At 42.2% G+C, this 20,003-nt stretch overlaps 1 protein-coding gene across 1 annotated transcript in view; it reads right to left on the bottom strand.

The window, feature by feature from the left end:
• Positions 1–2,865: 2,865 nt before the first annotated feature.
• CDC5L (cell division cycle 5 like) overlaps positions 2,866–20,003 on the bottom strand; it is a 40,698-nt gene continuing 23,560 nt past the window's right edge. The window contains exons 13-16 of the mRNA XM_084754826.1: positions 19,430–19,672; positions 15,898–16,095; positions 3,950–4,162; positions 2,866–3,287 (exon numbers count right to left, since the gene is read on the bottom strand). Of these exons, the coding sequence (XP_084610952.1) occupies positions 3,183–3,287; positions 3,950–4,162; positions 15,898–16,095; positions 19,430–19,672 (759 nt within the window). The 3' untranslated portion in view covers positions 2,866–3,182. The remainder of the gene's footprint in view (positions 3,288–3,949; positions 4,163–15,897; positions 16,096–19,429; positions 19,673–20,003) is intronic.

The following is a 20,003-nucleotide window of genomic DNA, read 5'->3' as shown; positions in this document are numbered from 1 at the left end:
TGAGGAGTTGCCATCTTGCTCTTGCCAGGATACTGATGAAGGATCGTCTGGGGCCTACTGACCAGTGACAGGGGTCTGCTATAACAAAGGCATTACAGTACATAATGCAAGACGGCCGGTGTTGAAACTGCAAGTCGTGGTGACTCTTTTAGGCTGTAGGTAGACGCATTTGTCCAAATTTTAAGGACGTCAGTCATTATTAATAGAACGACTATTTAGCCCATATACTTTTAAGGTCTACATAAAACACAAATGAACTATAAATCTTTCTGTTTTAAATGAATCTAACTGGCTCCAAGAGTAGAGAGATGGCTTCCTGTTGGACAATCTATTAAAGTCAACACCACACTAGGTGGGAAAATGGTAAGGCCATCTTAAGAGAGACTCAAGAGCTCCCTCCCAACAGGACTCCACAACCTTCTTCCTCATTCGACCTTCTACTGAACTTCAGCAAAGAGAGGCCACCTTTCTAGTGTCTCTGTCAAAAAGCCAACTTAGACATAAAACACAGTGATCATCCCCATTAGAACCAGAAACAGAACAAGACTGTCAGCCGTTATTATTTAATATAGTTCTGGAATCTGAGCCAAGAAAATATGCAACAAAATTTAAAACTATCATCCCTATTCAAAGATGATATCAAGTGTTGCCTTTAAAAATCCATCTGCATGCCCAGTCATGTCCCAGGCAGCTTTCTGGCACTGTCCCAACTACTGCGTCAAGCTTCTAATGGCTTCCTGACCTCCACCCAGGTGAGACATTTCACAATATGGCCACAGCAATGAAATCTAAACCCACAGGTGATTTGCCATTACACTGCTTAAGAGGATTCCCTCGGCTTCTAATGTTTAAAATAAAGCTCAGTTCCTTCCCACTGGTCCATACCGACAGGCCTGTGTTAACGCCATTCCTGACACTCAAGCCACTGACCACTTTTCGCTCACCCAAACACAGGGCAGCAGCATGGGCTGGCAACCCACCCTGGAGGGATGCATTGTCCCTCCTGGGTCTCACAAGGCCTGGCTTTCTAAAACGGTAACCAAATCTTATGTCACACCTCTTCCAAGTGGCCTCTTTTAATCACGCTCTTGTGTCACCCTCTTTAACTTTCTCGCAGAATGAGAGAGAGAGAGAGAGAGAGAGAGAGAGAGAGAGAGTGTGTTAAACTCAAGAAATAGACTCTATTTTACCCACTGTTCTAGATCCAAGATTCTGGCACAGGATATTTACTCAACAAATACCTGACGAATGAAGGAGCGCTTCCTTTTTTGTTAAGTCCCTATGGTTAGGCAAACATTCCTGCTAAGCCCACCACATTGGTGCGTTCGGGTTGTTAGGTTTTTGCTGTAAGTATTGTTGAAGCCACAGCCTCCCAAGGGCTGGGGTCATGAGCCTGTCCACCACACTCGGCTACTAAGTCACCTTACAGGAGCTATTATAAAGTTAGATCTCCCCACATCTACCCATTCTCTAAGTTGCAAACTTATGGAAGTAACATACTAGGCTAAATGCAAAGCTTTAAATAAAGTTAGATGGCCTTGTTCAATTTTTAAAATATCACTTAAAAATATGCATGTACTGTGGTACATTTACACTATGGAATACTACTCAGCTATTAAAAACAAGGAATTAAAAATTGCGAAATTTGTGGGCAAATGGATTGAACTAGAAATGATCGTAACGATTGAGTTTACCCAGAAGCAGAGAGACTCAAATGGTATACACTCACTTATAACTGGACACTAGCCCAAGGGGCATGTCTCATGAAAGTCTTCACTTACCAGGAAAGTGGGATAGAGGTGAGGACATCCTATTGGGACTCTAGGTAAGAGAAATATAGGAGATAGGGAAATAGAAGGATCCAGAGGGTCCTAGAAACCTACAAGAATAACACTATGATGGGTGTATCTGGGCCCAGGGGTTCTGCTCAATCTATGGCACCAACAACCAAGGACAATACGTGCAGTCATCATCAAACCCCTACCCAGATCTAGCCAAGGGACAGGACATTCTCCACAGTTAAGTGGATACTGGGGACTGACTTTCACACGAACGCTGGTACTCCAAATTTGGCCATGTCCCCTTGATGGGGAGGCCCGATGGCACTCGGAGGAAGGATAGCAGACTACCAAGAAAAGACTTGATACCCTATGAGCATATACAGGGGGAGGAGGTCCCCCTCAGTCACAGTCATAGGGAAGAGGAATAGGGTGAAAGCGGGAGGGAGGGAGTAATTGGAGGATGCATGGGATGGGATAGCAATTGAGAATGTAATATGAATGATTTTATTTTTTAATTTAAAAAATGTTGATTGAAAAAAATAAAATAAAATAAAAATATTCATGTACTCCAAAAAAAAAAAAAAGAAAGAAAGAAAGAAAAGGAGGGCCAGGCATGGTGGCGCACGCCTTTAATCCCAGCACTTGGGAGGAAGAGGCAGGCGGATCGCTGTGAGTTCGAGGCCAGCCTGGTCTACAAGGCAAGTCCAGAACAACCAAGGTTACACAGAGAAGCCCTGTCTCGAAAAACCAAAAAAAAATAAATAAATAAAACAATCATGTAAAATACTACAAGTCAAAAAAAACAAACAAACAAACCAAGTCTTTTGAGTTATAATCCACAAATTTTCATGCCAATAGTCAGCAGAGAAGAAACCTTCCCTAAGATGACACTGGAAAGAATAGCATTAGGTTTTAACAAGTCCATCCGCCCATCATTCCAGCGCAGAGAAATGGCCACAGAGGACTGCCTCCTAAGGACGTTCTCATTAAGTGCAGCACACAGAAGTGCAGCACACAGAAGTGCAGCTGGAACTGCCGGGACCCTAAGTGTCTGATGTCTTCAAACAAAAGATTGCACTCGCCATTTTTCACATGTTCTTTTTATTCAAGGGTTTACTCACAGGCAGTATTTAAAGTCAGGCTTTTTTAAATTAAAGGCCTAAACTACGAAATTTTGCAAATATGGACACTGGCAAGGAATGAGCGTCTGGATAATTTAAACCCTCATTATCCTGGAGTCCAAGTCTGTAACACAGACCGTGCGAGATCAGTATCATTCAAAACAAACAATGAGAAACCACGGATGCTGGGTAAATTTGTCAATGAAGAGAAACGTCAGTTTCAGCCTTGCAGAGTATGAAACCAGCAATTAGTTCTTCTGTGGCAGAGCTCAACTGTGCTTCAGAACTTTGCCTGTAAAGTCTCTTTCTCCATCAGCAAATCCGCGTATCTCTGCTGGAGCTCTTTCTCTCGTTCCTGTTGCCGCTGCACATCTTCTTTTAGACACTGGTAGAAAGAAAGATATTCTAGTTACTCCAAACCTACCTAATCCACTTACAAACAACTGTTTAATTCACAGCCCTCTGAAGGGTACAGTTGACAGAGAAACAACCTGCTATAAAGCTACCACTGCAGCCATGCTTTGTCCTGTGCTTACCACCCTGTAACCTCCTACTACCTCAGTAAAGAAGCCCCTGGAGTCTCCTCAACACCCACAAAGTACCACAAAAGACTGGCTGCCCTGAAGCTAGGCAGGGGCGAGAGTCCACACTAAGGAGGTAAGTCTAAACCCAATTTGGCCAAAGGATCTGATGTTCTAGGGTGCACAGCTAGGCTCCCAGCATCTTCAACCACAAAACTGAAAAATGTTAGTTTCCCCAGAGCCACACAAATGAAGCCAATAAGTTGCAGGAAAACTAGTCACAAAACTGACTTTCTCTCCTACCCAGCCTATCCTTGAGTGTAAGAGAGAATGAGGAAAGTCTTCACAGCAGAAATCATTTTACTTGTTACCCATCTACACACAGGAAGGTCTATGAAAGCCAGAAACCCAATGCTCGCCAATACCAACTTCAGAGATAACTGCGTATCTCTGAGGGAGGAAAAGGAAGGCCTGGGGAACTCTTGATAGGTCTCCTTCTGAGCAACGGGGCACCACATGCTGTTACCTCCAGCCTGCGGGGAATAGCAGAGTCCTCATGTTTCTTGAGCTCTTCAAAAGTGCGTAGCTCCAAGTGAGCCTGCTCAATCTGGTCCCATAAGTCATTCAGCTGTTTCATGAGCCCCATAGCACGAGACTGGTAACCACCAAGCAAAATTTTCATCTTCTTTTCCATCTTTGCAGCTCTCTTGGCTTCTGTTGTCATGTGACCCCTGTTTATCTGGGGAATTGGGGGAGGGAGTGGAGAATCACATCAACATACATGAAAAAGGCAGATTTTTAAATGAGGGGTAAATGCCAAAAGCAGAACACACCAGGGCTCCTCTCCCCTTCAGAGACACAATATATAACACAAAATTAGCCTCGACAATTACCTTACTCCCAACATTCCACAACTTAATCCACAACTCAATCCCCAAGCAGGCTTGAGTTTCAGAGCATGAGAAAATTGCTATGCACCTGTGCAAATGAATCTGTGATCATTCATCCTGTTACTCTAGACTGCCACCTAGCCATCTTCTTCTTTTACACTCCAAATTCCACTTCAGTATCACACATCTGTTCCCCTTTTACAACGAACAATATTCCACAAGTACAGAAGGCCCATTGGAAATGTGGTACTTTAGACCCGCTCATCTCCAGCTTTATTGGAAACTGAAGTCAAGTAAGCTCCCTGGGGTGGGGGTGGGCGGGGAGGGGAGGAACACTGCATGTATGTGCCTTAGAGCATGAGACGGAGCTACGGTTACTTTAAATAAACCTCCTTTAAAACCATCATTCTTTCTTTCTTTCCTTTCACTTAATAAGATTTTAAGTATACAGTGTTTTCCTGCATGTACATCTGCACATCAGAAGAGGGCACCAAATCTCATCATAGATGGTTGTGAGCCACCATGTGGTTGCTGGGAATTGAACTCAGGACCTGTGGAAGAGCAAGCAGTGCTCTGAACCTCTGAGCCATCTCTCCAGCCTGCATCATTCTTTCAACATTTATTCAAGCTAAGCTTTTCTGCTCCTGCAATTGACTTAAGGCCATGTAAACTGCCTTCTTTCTCTCTTGAAGGTAGTAAGTCAAGTAAGTTCACGGCACGGGACATCTGCCAAGAGGCCCAACAAACTGCTGGTGTGGCAGGCAGCTCAAACAATGAGTAAAAACCACTGGGACTACCCAGCATGCCCCCCAGTTGGCCTGAAGGAGCAGGTTATCCAACCTCTGTGCTCCATTTCTTTATCAGTAAATAAAATGGTCGCCGCTGCAGTTAACTACGAAACTTAAAGTGGAAAATGTATATGAAAAAGGCACCCAAAACCTGGCATTGAATAAGCAATCAACAATTGTGAGCTGATTACAATGACTGCTTTACAGATACAAAGCAGTCTCTCTAATCTCTAAAGGACCAAGGAAAAGATTTGAAAATCTTCAAATTCCAACTTAACAATGTGGACCTCTTGGGGGGAAAGCAGAGAACAGCAAATGGCACACACTGGATCTCTGCTCGACATTGCAGTGTTATCAGAACATGGAGCATTGCTACTCTTTGACTTTGCTGAGATTTTTCTAGCCATGAAGTTCAAATGAGGTGAAGGACCCCTGAGTATGCTGAGCCAGCTATTTCCTTCCCAGCATCCACCCAAGTGAAGACATGCTGTGGCAAAACACATAATCACCATGTTCACAGCAACACTATTCATAATCCCATCACCCACCACTGTAGATGGAGAAACACAGTGAGCTATTGCCTACACAGGGGAGCAGCACCCAGCCACTGAGAAGCAGGGAGGTACTAACACATGCTATGGCTAGGGGGAACTCGCAGAACACTATGTTTAGTGAAAGCAGCCAATCACAAATGCCAGCACACTACAGGACTTCACTTCCATGAAATATCAGCAATGGCAAATCTACAGCATGAAAAGGGACCACAGCTGCCTACAGCCGCACAGGTTGAGAAGTGGGAGTGACTGCCGTGTGTATAAAGGGTTTCTTCTTGGAGTGAAGAAAATGTCCTAAAGGTGTAGTGGCACCTGCACAGCTCTGTGAACACAGGAGAAATAGCCATCTGTTTGCCCTAAAGAAGCTGTCTGAGCTGCGTGATTTACAGCTCCAAGTGTCCAACAGTGGGAAGATTACTTCAGGGTGAGAAGCAATCCTCAACCTCAGTTCTTCTGAACACAAGCAGAGCTCTCTCCATCCTTGAGACCAAAAGCAGACTGTTCTGCATCTAGGTTCTAAAAAGGCGATATGGAGAAAGATAAATGACCAGCAAAGGACTCAGCACCCAAGGCAGACAGCTCACAACCTCCTTCCTCTATGTCCCAACTGTGGGGACCCAATGTCTCTGGCTCCTGTGGGCACCTGCACCCAAGGACATATACAAAGATACTACACACACATAACTAAAAATAAATAAAAATATTTGTTAGTTTACAAAATAAAATATTTTAATTTTGTCTCACAATGTAGTCAAGAAGAGAAGACGGCATTTACTCTCTTCCATGTCAAACATTCTTGGAGCATGTGTTCTGAAACCAGTGGTTTCAACCGTGACTAAACTTATAATTATTTGTAAAGCTTTCAAAATGACCAGCCCCAGATTCTGATTCAATGGTTTCAGACTACTGTCTCCCAAGTCCCTGGAAAGTTCTAGTGAGCAGCCAGGATAAAGAATGGATCCAGCTGGGATGAGCAGAGAACTGGTATCAACTGTCTTCTCAGCCACACCCACTAAAACAGTCCTCCCTCCAAAGGAGTGGAACATCGAATTCCAGAGCTACATCAAGGTCCATACTGTGTGCAACTCAACACGATCCAATACCCATATTAGACTTCACTCACATGTGGGTTTCAATACACATCCAAAAGCCCTTAAAAGCATAGAATTTCAAGTTAATATGGTGTGTCTTAAAAATTAGTTATACAAATTAACATTTTCATTGGTTAAGATATCTCAATTAGCTTTACATTGACCACACTCCATAGATATTCAATTTCCAACTTGGTTAACAGCTTAATACCTATGCGCAGAAACCATTTAATTAGTCATCGTGGTATACTTAGCAGTGTGTCCCCTGTCTCTGGAAATTACCTCACTCATGTAGTTCAGCTGTTTATTATTCCCAAACCGCCAGAGATATTTAAACTTCAAAGTTATTAGTTCCCAGTTATTGCCAACAATTACATTTCACTCACCTCAAACTTTGTAAAAATCTTCTGGTTCAGCTACAGGTTTAGATAAAATAAATTGAAGCACAAGGCTAAGTAACTATATGGGTGTTTATGTGGTGGGGTTAGTCATCAGACATAAAAAAAATTAAAGGTAGCTTTCAGTACTAAATTTTAGTTATTGGACACCTGCTATCTAATTATTAAGGTGGAAAAGAAAATATCAGTAACTGTTCAAGACTGCTAAGCACACTAGAAAGAAAAGGCATCCTGTAACTACAAGACCTGAGGTGCCAGAAGATAAAAGATGATGGTTTAAAGGACAAAAACCTGACAGAAACCAGTTGTTATCAATTCATATTCCTAAATCCTTTAGAAAACAAAGGAGCAGAGGATGAGGAGGGGAAGCAGGAAAGGGGGCAGATGGCAAGGAGAGCAAACAGGACCAAGCACAGTGACGTGTGTGTATAAATGTCTACAGAACAAGCACACTGACATGTGTGTATAAATGTCATGTAGGAGCAAGCACACTGACGTGTGTGTATAAATGTCATATAGGAACAAGCACACTGACGTGTATGTATAAATGTCATATAGGAGCAAGCACACTGATGTGTGTGTATAAATGTCATATAGGAGCAAGCACACTGACATGTGTGTATAAATGTCATATAGGAACAAGCACACTGATGTGTGTGTATAAATGTCATATAGGAGCAAGCACACTGACATGTGTGTATAAATGTCATGTAGGAGCAAGCACACTGACATGTGTGTTTAAATGTCATATAGGAGCAAGCACATTGACGTGTGTGTATAAATGTCATATAGGAACAAGCACACTGACGTGTGTGTATAAATGTCATATTGGAGCAAGCACAGTGACGTGTGTGTATAAATGTCATATAGGAACAAGCACACTGACGTTTGTGTATAAGTGTCATATAGGAACAAGCACACTGACGTGTGTGTATAAGTGTCATATAGGAACAAGCACACTGACGTGTGTGTATAAGTGTCATATAGGAACAAGCACACTGACGTGTGTGTATAAATGTCATATAGGAGCAAGCACACTAATGTGTGCATAAATGTCACACTAAAGCTCCCTACTCTGAATGCTAACTTAATTCTTTTAATCAGGCATTAACAGCTGCCCTACTGAAACTTTATTTTGAAAAAATAAAAACAATACTGGCTTAAGGAAATGATGCAGACTCCTACATCTGATTTACCAAATGTTCTTCTAAAACCTACTACATCTTAAAGATCACTTACCCTGCCAAATGTGTTGGCACACAGAAACAGGTGGATCTTTGTGAATGTAAGGCCACAGTGAGACACTATATTTACAAAACCAAAAAAACAAAAAGGCACTTATACTAACAACTTTCAAAAACTGCTGTTTAAGGGGGCTAGAAGGATGGCTATTAAAAGGCTCTTGCTACTGTTTCAGAGCACCTGAGTTTGGTTCATAGCACCCATTTGGGGGCTGACATCCACCTGCAACTCTCTTCTGGCTTCTGTAAGCGTGTGTACACACACACACACACACACACACACACGGCTATTCAATTATTTTAAAAGGATAAACATCTATCTGAAAATATGAAATTAAAGGGTTCCAAAATCTAACATGTTCTGAGCACTGACATGTTACCCCAAGTAGAAATTTTATATTTAACCTCATTTGACAGGTCACAAAATTATATAAAATGCCATATTGTAACATTTCAAAAATAGAATTACCTTCAGGCTATTTGCATGAGGGATATAAGAAACAAAGACTTTGCATCCAAAGGCTCCTCACTATGTATACATATGTACACAAAGACTCCTCATTCTAACCCAAACATCTGGACAAGGGAATCTCAGCCAGTGTGCAGCAGGGCATGCAGAGAAGCATTTCTCTTTTGCCTCCCTATTTAACCTCTGCCCCTCTCCAGAACAATCAGGTAAAACTCAGTTTTATTTCATTACACTGAATTTGTGTCAGGGTTTTCAGCAGCTGTAGAGCCTGTCTGTTGTGTATGTCAGAAACTACACGTGTACAACCTACTCAAGGAAATAATTATCTTTGTCATTGAGATTTACAGTACTAGAAAGCATCTTGTATAGCCATTAGGATCATATGTGTAAGTGGATCAGGCCTCTACCTAGAGAAAGTACCCACCAACAGGGAGCACCCACTTCTACACAAACCACTACTCACTCAGGCTCCCTAGCAAGATAAACATCCATTCAGGCCTCGAAGTGCACGCCTGTCGCTATTCAGGAAGAGGATTATAAATCTAAAGTCACAAGCTGGAGAGATAGCTCAGAGGTTAAGAGCACTGATTGCTCTTCCAGAGGCCCTTAGTTCAATTCCCAGCAACAACATGGTAGCTCACAACCATCTATAATGTGATCTGGTGCTCTCTCCTGGCCTGCAGGTGTACTTGTAGGCAGAGCACTGTATACAAAATAATAAATAAATAAATCTTTTTTTAAAAATGTAATTCTTAGCCAGGCAGTGATGGAGCACACCTTCAATCCCAGCACTCAAAGACAGAGGCAGGCGAATCTCTGAGTTTGAGGCCAGCCTGGTCTACAAAGAGAGTTCCAGGACAGCCAGGACTATTACACAGAGAAACCCTTCCGCGAAAAACCAACATACATACATACATACATACATACATACATACATACATACATACGGTTTCTGTTGTTGTTGTTGTTTTGAGAAAAGGTTTCTTTGTGTAGCCCTGGCTGTCCTGGAGTCCCTTTGTAGACCAGGCTGGTCTCGAACCCACAGAGATCTGCCTGTCTCTGCCTCCTGAGTGCTGGGATTAAAGGTGTGCACCACTATGCCCAGCACAGTTTCTAATTATTTTATGCTAAGCAAACTGTAGATAATACACACTTGCGATGGTTCGTAAGATTAAAAGGGTAGACTTAACAACCTCATAAGCAGTAGCAAACATAAACATAACTGGTGCTTACAGATTTTACAAAAGCTACACTTTCCTGTAGAGTTTAAATGGAAGTGAGCATTCTTTTTTCTTAAATTCCTATTTACACTATTACACTATTGGGTGGAAAACATGGTACAGGATCATTTCAATTCAGTTATGAAGCTTTCCTTTCTTTACACACTGAGGTATGGTTGTAGACGTCACTGGAGAGACGTCCTCTGCTCTTGCACGAGGACCTGGGCTTGGTTCCCAGCACCCACAGGGCAACAGCTCACAACCATCCTTAGCCCCAGCTCCAGAGGCTCCACCACCTCTTCTGCCCTCCACAGGCTTCCTGTGCACATGGTACACAGACAACCAGGCACATTCACATTAGCACTCACCATAAAATTAAATTAATGAGTTAAAAAAAAAGAAGAAGAAGAAGAAGAAGAAAAGAAGGGCTCTTCTAGAGGACCCAAGTTTAATTCCCAGCATCCACATGGAAGCTCACAACCATCGCCAGTTCCAGGAGATCAATATCCTCTTCTAGCCTCCATGGCCCCTAGGCACATACATGGCACACTTACATACAATCAAGTAGGCACATAACATATACACACACACACACACACCATAAAATTAAATAAATAAAAATATTTTAAAAGAAAAGCTTAACCGGGCATGGTGGCCCACACCTTTAATCCCAGCAGTAGGGAGGCAGAGGCAGGTGTATTGCTGTGAGTTCGAGGCCAGCCTGGTCTACAAAGAGAGTCTAGGACAGCCAAGGCTACACAGAGAAACCCTGTCTCGAAAAACCAAAAAAAAAAAAAAGAAAGAAAGGAAGAAAGAAAGAAAAGAAAAGCATATGTGTATACATGTGTGTACTGTACAAAACGTCTGAGGAGACTGTCTAGCGAGCAGGCTTCTGAACAGTAAGCTTCTTCTGTAGTTTTTCTATTTCTCTTACAAAGCACAGGTATTATTTTTAGAAAACGTCTAGAAATGTTATTTTTAAGTGCATAGAAGAGAAACTGTCTAAAAATGACTGGCTGGGGACCAAGGGAAAACTGATGGTCCCCAAGAGATGAATCAGTAGACCCGTAAGTGTTTCCTCGGGTCATTACAAAGGGAGCTGTATGGGATTATAAAAGTGTAATTGTTACTTTCAAGCTCACTGAGTTTGTTAAGGTTAGTAAGCTTAAGTAATTCCAAAATAAACACATTCTCCTTGGGTCTCCAGTACTGTCTGTAGTTTAAGTCCACTCCAGCGAGGTTCAGAAACATTCAGAACATCCCTCACTGAAACTTGCTTAAGGGGCCAAAATATAACCTTATATAAAAAGAGCTTTAGGGACACCCAAAATAAACACACAGCAAATTGCAGCTCACTGCCCAGTCCATCACTCAGCCTGATGATCCTGTCCCAGTAAGGATGCAGTTCAATCACCACACTCACAGACAAGTCAGGAGTGCCTCTCCTTTCACTGCTACGCTCCTTACTAATGTTAAGTTTTTCAGTGGCCCTTCCCTCTCTTGATGAGATGCAGGGTCAGTTGATTACAGTCATCACCTATAAGACTTAGCAGGTTATCACTCAGTGCCCAGTGAAACCAGGTAACCAGCAAGGTAGGTAGTCACCTGGCAGAGCATCACACGCAGGCTGCATCTGCAGATTAGGAGGTAAAACACAAATAACCCAAATGAATTCAACTTATGCAGAAGAGGACTGAGCAACATAGCTGTGCTACTCAATCTCTGACCTGAGGTGTCCAGCTTTTATCTGAGTTCTTGCCAGCGACAACTACTGCTCTGAAGAGGCATGACAGACAGCAGAATTGGGGAAAGAGAATTACAAAGGACTGATGAGCCTTCCTCTATATCTCTGGCCACCTACTACAACCATCCCCACCTCAGGAAAACAGAAGCAGCTGGCTTCAGAGGCATTTCCAATACAGACTTCTCTATCCAGCAATGCCCCCCAATTTAATCCTTAACCTAAGTTTTCCCCTATGTTAAAATACCCACCTATATAATGAAAAGCACTGAAAAATGGGATCCACTGTACAGCCAACTCTGCTGAAATATAACCCTCAGGCAAGTCAGGGTCCTTGGCAGAGCTTTACAGATAGACTGAGACGGCCCTCAAACTGCTATCTGTGTTCTTTATGCCACTTATTTCCAAGAAGTCAACATTATATGTCTTGACTACCCTGACTATACCAGTAAAATATGGGGAATAGTAACATATGGGGCCAGGTTTCTACCTTTAAGGAAAGCCTTTCCATTTTTATAGCTAAAATGACAAAACTCACTTTCCAGCCAAGCTTCCTCAACACAGCAGTGTAGTTACAATTTCAAATACTATTAAACTTAATGGCAGGGCCTAAATTCTAGCTTTTCATTTCACTTCTGTACCTACTGGAAACTGCTTCACCCAAATTAATTTTGTCTTCAGATGATTTCCCATTTCCACTCAAAGTGGAAACAAATTAGAACACTTCAGATTCTTTTTGCACTTCGCAAATACAGAAATGACTCAATGCCTAGCATCATCCGAAAACAAAGCCCTCCGCTCATGTTTTGCAGATAACCAAAGCCCACAAGAGTGAAAGTGCCTGTCTGTCTTGCTCCCCACTATGTGTCTAGCCCAGAGCAGTGTCTGGAACACAGTGGGTATCTGGTAATAGTCACTAACTGTGTGAATAAATAAGGGGAAAACATTTTATTTTTAACAATTTGGTGATTTTTTTTTTCTACAACGAATTACAGCCATCCCTCATTTTCTAAGAGTAATGGCATGGAACAGACATGGAGCCTCTCTGTTACTCTGGGGGAAATCCCCAGAGACAGCCAAAGCTCCAACCTCCTGCAGGAGCTTGTAATGGCCCCAAAGTTATTTCAAGACTCAGAACTTTCTACTGCATGTTAAAATGCCTTCTGTACACTGTGCTTGCACAACTTTCCTGGGCTCTTATTTCTGTTTGCCCCTTCACAAACGTCTGACAAGGTTCTAGTTAATTCTGTCTCCAGAGCGAATTCAGCTACAATCCAGACGTCTTTCCCACTCACTTCTGATCTGTAACTACAGTGCTTAACAGGCTTCACGGCATAGCAACTCAACCAACCACAATCTGCATCAAATGAGGCGGGTCTATTAGCTGTTATTGTCTTTTAAAATTATTTATTTACTTATTTTTAGTATGAACATTGGTGTTTAGCCTGCATTAAGTCTGTGTGAAGGCTGGACTGGAACTGAATACAGACAGATGTCAGCTGCCGTGTGGGTGCGGGGATTTGAACTTGGATCCTCTGAAAGAGCAGCCAGTGTTCTTATCTGCTGAGGCCCAGTTTTAAGTATCTTCAGGACTTAAATAAAAGTGCTAAGTTCCAAATATTAATGATTAGATGTGAGTCAAAAACTACCCACAGTATAAACTTCAGAGCGTATTTTAAGTACACGTGGGAAACAACAGCCATGACGACTCTGCACGTCATCTTGCCTGGGAGGCTTGAGATGAGGCCACAATGTGGATTCACTACTCCAAAGTTCATGGCAGCAAAGTCAAATGCTGGCAGCCATGGTGCACTGTACTTGCCCAAAAAGCCCACCTCCCTGAGCCTCAAGTGGAGGTTTACCAGTTAGTTTACACCATATAACTGCAGTTCCTTCCCACAACAAACTCTGAATATTGTTTATAATTTAGCAATCAACTAAGATGATTAAAGAACTACCGCACAACTAGAAAAAACATGTATTTCAAACCAGTAAAACTGTGTCTTCAGAAGCTATGAGAAATCTAACTGTAAATTATGGAGAGATACAAAATAGATGGAGGTTTTGTTTATTTGGATCTCTAAGTTTCTTCTCCCTGAAGATTTAGTAAATTTTCGTTTGGAATAAGAGAAGCTTACTAATTGAAGGATTTGATTTAGTATTACTTAAAATTAACTAGCTGGGTTAACAAGGAACCAAGTTACCCAGGAGTCAAGAAAAAAAAAACTACTTCAGATTGTTTTATTAGTAGTCTTCCAAAATCACCAATCTCTCAACAAAAATAGTTCTCAACAGAAGATTTCAGTTCCTGGCATGAGATGAACAAAGAGAGCCACATGTTTTTAATGATTGCTCATCAACAACCCAAGTAAATCTCCAACACAACAGCAGAGCTCTTTCTGGGCTTTTCCCTTCAGAATTCTCAACAGTGAGGGAAAAGCTACTGTACTTTATGGCACCACTCACTTTGTGACATTCATTAGCTGTCATCAAAGTTAGTACCTCAACAGAGGAAATGAAATTCAGGGAAATTTTTCTTTTTATTTTAAACAACACAAAATGTCTTTGCCATCTGCAGCATAATTTACCCACCTCAAAATGAGAAGAGCTTCAAACTAAGTAAGAGATTTAAGTATTTATATAAAAATGTTACAAGAAAACATTACAAACAGCTTACCAATCAATTACAGAGCTGGCCTTAGATCTGTAGCTACCATTTATATGACACAAAGCCTGCACAACACAAAGTAGAACCTACAGTTTAACTGCTCAGGCTCTGTCTCCAAGAACTTTAACTATGAATTAATGCAGAGCAACAGCACCACCTGCTGGAGGTTATAAAACTACACACTCAAAGCCCTGGCACCACAAGAATTGCTTTAAAAGACTACTGTCCTAACTCAACAGGCACTCAGGCATCATACATGTGGTCATAAAGGCTGAAATAAGATATTCATATTAAAATATACTGCTTTTTCTCGTTCATTTCTCTGGCTCCAATCACTCTCAACCACCTCAAGTAATTCTAATATCTAGATTTAGCCCTAAACAAAAATACTCTCAAATCTACCTGTTTAAAAACAGTAACTAGCAATTACATCAAAAGGGAAACTGAGGCCATTTTCTAAATCAATAGCCTGAGAACCCCTTTTTCCTCCCCCATCCAATCTTGGCTTCAGAGACATCCCTAAAAACCACCATTAAAAATCCACAAAGCATGCTGGGTCTGATTGCTCACACTTTTAATCCCAGCACTTAGGAGACAGAGGCAGGCAGATGTCTATGCACAGTCAGTTACAGGGATAGCCAGAGTTACACTGTAAGAGCCTATCTCAAAATACCTGGGGGGGGGGGGGATCTACAAGGCAGCCTGCTGATCTGTGAACCACAATTTACATGCCACCAGCAAAATGTCTACAGATTCTGGAATTCAAAACATGAACATTCTATTAAGAAACCACAAGCCATGAGTTGCTGTCACTAGGCTTCAATGCTTCCCAGACATGGGCAATCACGGAAGCCACTGTCTACAGAACAGCTCCACACTAACTCAAACTTCTGACACCAAGACGCACACAAATGTCCTGAAGGTCTGTAAACATGCTGCCTGGGCTACAGATCACAACTCCCACTGCTGAGATTTCACTGACCCACCTTGTTTTGAGCAACCAGTGTCACTTTAGTAATTCTTCCTCCCTCGTGTGAAACGTTCTGACTGAAAGGTGGGTACTCAGCAAAGATTTCAAGAAGTACAGAGCAATCAGCTGCCCACGCCTAGTTTACTGCAGTCACCAGAGATATTACTTGGGTCACAATTTCAATTTAGGGACACTGAAATTAGAATTTTAAAAGGATACCAAGGGCAGTGGAGATGTCTCAGCAGGTAAAGCACTTGTGGTGCAACCCTGGCAACCTGAATTCAAGGCAGATCCCACTTAGAAGGGAATGACAAAACTGACTTTACAAAGCTTTCCTTTGACCTCCGCACGCACTGCAGCTTAAGCACCCACATATACATCACACACACACACATACACACAGAGATAATAAAATTTTAAACATGTAAGTAAATGTATACCAACCTCAAGTCTCTTTTCAAGTGATTCAATTCTGTCCTTCTTGCTAGCAAGATTAGCCCTTGTATAGCGACTCTGACCAGGAAGATACAGGACTTGACTGTAGCATTCTTCCCACACCTGGTTGTAAGCTTCACTGGAGAGTTCTCCATGGCTCATTCCTTGTTTTACCACTTCCATCTCTTGTACCAGAACATCCTGGGCCTGTTCACAGTAATAATTTAAGTTGCAGCATACACTTTGCACCACCACACGCTTAAGACTAGTTCATTTCCCTCCTTCCTTAAACCAATGGCAAGGGTTGGTTAGTGGGTTAGTTTCTAGAAAGGGATGGGTAATGCCTAAGCTAAATGGATTAACGTCTAAGTAGGGGCTGAAGAGATGGCTCAACAGGTAAGAATACCTACTTTGCAAATTTGAAGGCCTCAGCTTGAATCCCCAATACCCTTTTTTTTTTTTAATTAAAAAAAAACATTAAAAAGAAAGAAAGAAAACAGCAGCTATGACCACGTGTCTGTACCCTCAGCCAGCCAGCCAGCCAAAACTGCAAGCTCCTGAGTTCAGTGAAAGATGGCATGGAATATATCCTTTATCTTTGCCAGGTGGTGGTGGCGCACACCTTTAATCCCAGCCCTTGGGAGGCAGAGGCAGTCGTACCTCTGAGTTCAAGGCCAGCCAGGTCTACAGAGTGAGTTCTAGGACAGCCAGGGTCACACAAGAGAATCCCTGTCTTGAAAAACCAAAACAAAGAATATATCCTATATCTCAAGGACACAGGGCTGAGAATGATGGAGGAAGATGCCCTAGTCCTCTGGTATATGCATGACATATACACACACAACAAACATATACAATGACACACATACATACAGAGAAGGCTCTAAGATGCAAACTGCTTCTCTAAGAGCACAAGCACCCACTGTCACTCACTGTAACAGCAATGTCTCAGATGTGTGCCAATCACTGTGGGCCAGAAGAAACTGGGTTCAAAAGTCTTCAGTACCTGCAAAACTGCAACCATGGCAAGTATGAAGCAGGTGGATCTCTGAGAATTCAAACCAGAGCAAGTCTGGTCTACAGAGCAAGTTCCAGAGCCATAGTAAGACCTTCTCTTAAAAAAAAAAAAAAAAATCTCACCACCACCAATACTGACTTCATTTTAAAGCTGATGAACTTGGGCTCAGATAATTAAACAACTTGCCCAGGACCATATCAATAGTAATCAGATGAAGCAGAATCTAAGGCAAAGACACCAATGCTGGCTTAGGAGTGCTCCATCCCACCTTCCACTCATGATTTCACAAGCTGAAAGGGAACCGAAGCATCTCTGACAAGCCTCCTTCTCATTCTAAAGGAGCATCTCTGGTATCACCAAGAGTAAGACTGAGGGCGTAAGTAGTCAGACAGTGGAGCATAAAGCAGCCTGAGTTCTCTTCTAAAACAGTTTAAGGTGGCAGAGTGAGAGAAGGAACAGGGCAGGCCAGGTCCCATCACAGCTTCCCTCCCTGTGTAAGCAGCTGCCTGCAATGCCTAGCTCCTCTGAGCCCAATTCTCAACTGAAATAGGCTGACTCTGGGCTACAAGACAGCGCTCCAGGTAAGGGCATTAACCACCAAACATGACAACCTGAGTCAATGCCTTATTCCAACATGGTGAACAAGAGAAATTATTCACACCAAGTGTCCTCCCACCTCTACACATGAACCATGGCACACGCCCATTGATATACACACACAATTTAAAAAACAATAATCAATGTAGTGAAAGAAAGAAAGAAAGAAAGAAAGAAAGAAAGAAAGAAAGAAAGCCAAATAAAAAAAACGTTTAACACAAAGAATGCAGTGGCTGGAGAGCCGGCTCAGCGGCCGGGCTCACTTGCTGCTCGTGCAGAGGCTTGGCTCCCAGCCCACATGGTGGCTCATAACCACCTTCAATTCTAGTTCCGGGGACCCCACGCCCTCCTCCAGCCTCCACGTGCTACATGTGGCATACAGACACGCATGCAGGCAAAACACGCATACAAACTCTCCACAGTCGAGTGGAGAGCAGGGACTGACTCGAACATGAGCTCTGGTGCCCCATATTTGACCACCTCCCCATGGTGGGGAGGCCTGGTGGTTTTCAGAGAAAGAATAAGCAGGCTACCCAGATGAGACCTGATAGCCTGGAACCACAGAGTGGGGAGGAGGAACCCCTCGGTCACAGACCTAGGGGAGGGGAATAGGGTGAAAGCGGGAGCAGGGAGGAACAGGAGGATACAAGGGATGGGATAACAATAGAGATGTAATCTGAATAAATTCATTTTAAAAAATTAAAAAAATAAATAAATAAAATAAAAGAAGCCAGGCAGTAGTAGCGCACGCCTTTAATCCCAGCACTCAGAAGGCAGAGGCAGGCGGATTACTGTGAGTTCGAAGCCAGCCTGGTCTACAGAGCGAGTTCCAGGACAGCTAAGGATACACAGAGAAACTCTGACTCAAAAAAACAAAAATAAATAAATAAATAAATAAATAAATAAAATCTGCTAAACAAATATCTAGCTGCTTTAAACTCTTTTCAGAACAAAGATGGATCTAAGCAGATAAAACACAGAACATTTAGCATTAGTTCAAATAATCCTGTCAATCAATTCAAATCTCACATCTGATGAGGCCCTTCTGACTGAATCACAAACTGGCAGAGAACATCACTCACTAAAGAAGTAGCCTTCTATAGAACAAATAACCCACTCATGTGATGCCCTCAACAACTAATGACCTCTTGAGGCCCCAGATCTAAATACTGCTACAGTGGTAATTAATTTCAACAGGAGTCCTAGAGGAGATAATCAAACCATCAGAGCTCCCAACTAGAACTGCTTATTTATACTACCATAAAATAGAATTCATGCCTTTTGTATTAGTCTAAATATCACTGAAGTACTAAAGAGTTTCAAATGCAGACTTTAGCAAAGGAAAATAGCAATCAGAGGAAATCAATGCCAGCAATACCTACAAATCAAAACTACCTTGCCACCAAAGCCTCTGTAACAGGTAACATAGTGTTTAAAACATATCCTAGAGGTTAGGGGAAAAAGCTCAGTGGGGAAAGTGTTTGCTGTATAAGCACAAAGTCCTGAAGTTTGGAACTCTAAGACTCACATAAAGCCTGGGTACACCCCTGTAGGCCCAACATGGGATGTGGGAGTGGCACAGGAAGATCCCTATGACTTGCTGCCAGCCAGTCTGGCAAAAATGGCAAGTCCCAAGTTTGTAAGAGAGATCCTGTCTCAAAAATAAGGTAGAGAGCAACAGAAGAAGACACCTGACATGGCCCCTGCACATGGACATGCACATGGGTTAAGCACCCACGCACACATCCATCCTCACCCGCCGCTCCACACACATACAAATATACCACATGCAAAGGAAAAGAAAAACAACATATCCTCTCCATAGCATCTCGGTTCTGAGTAGCAGTATGCCCGTGTAAGTTCTGTGGCACACAGCACCTAACACGTGCTCAAATGTCACGATGACGATGCCCTACTCAACCCTACCTTTTTCAGTTCTTCTTTGGAGAACTTCTCGTAAGGGCTATGCTCAAGATAGGTAATGTGCTCTGAGTTGTTGGTAGCAAATGCAACATTTTTTCCTTTTTTATTTCCAGATGGCTCATAGGGGTGATGTAGAAGGTCATAATGAAGCATTGTAATCATTTCTTTTTTGATCAGTTCTTCACTTTTCTGTAAATCTGTTAGAGGTGGTTCTACATTTAAAGGTCTTAAAATAGTTTCATTTACCTAAAATTTTAAGACAAGTAAAATTATCAGACATATCTACAATATACTGTCCCTGCTTTTACAGCATGAACTAAGTAGCAGTTTCAAATTTTCAAGAGCAATTTCTGCCCCCATTCCTAAATCCCTCCCATTTCAAAATCCATAATGGTATCAGTACAGTATTTTCAAGACTGGATTTGAAAACTACTTCACTATATTCCAGAAAGCAGATAAAATTTTGTTAAAGCCTTTATGAATGAGATTTAAAAAAGAAGAGGAGGAGAAGGAGGAAGAGGAGGAAGAAGAGGAGAAAAGAAAAGGCAAGGCAAGGCACTAATACCATGTAAAGAAA

The sequence above is a fragment of the Acomys minous genome (assembly GCF_964271855.1).
Source record: "Acomys minous genome assembly, chromosome: 13".
Taxonomy (NCBI): Eukaryota; Metazoa; Chordata; class Mammalia; order Rodentia; family Muridae; genus Acomys; species Acomys minous.
The sequence above is the reverse complement of the archived record's forward strand: the minus strand, read 5'-3'. Positions and strand labels throughout refer to the sequence as shown.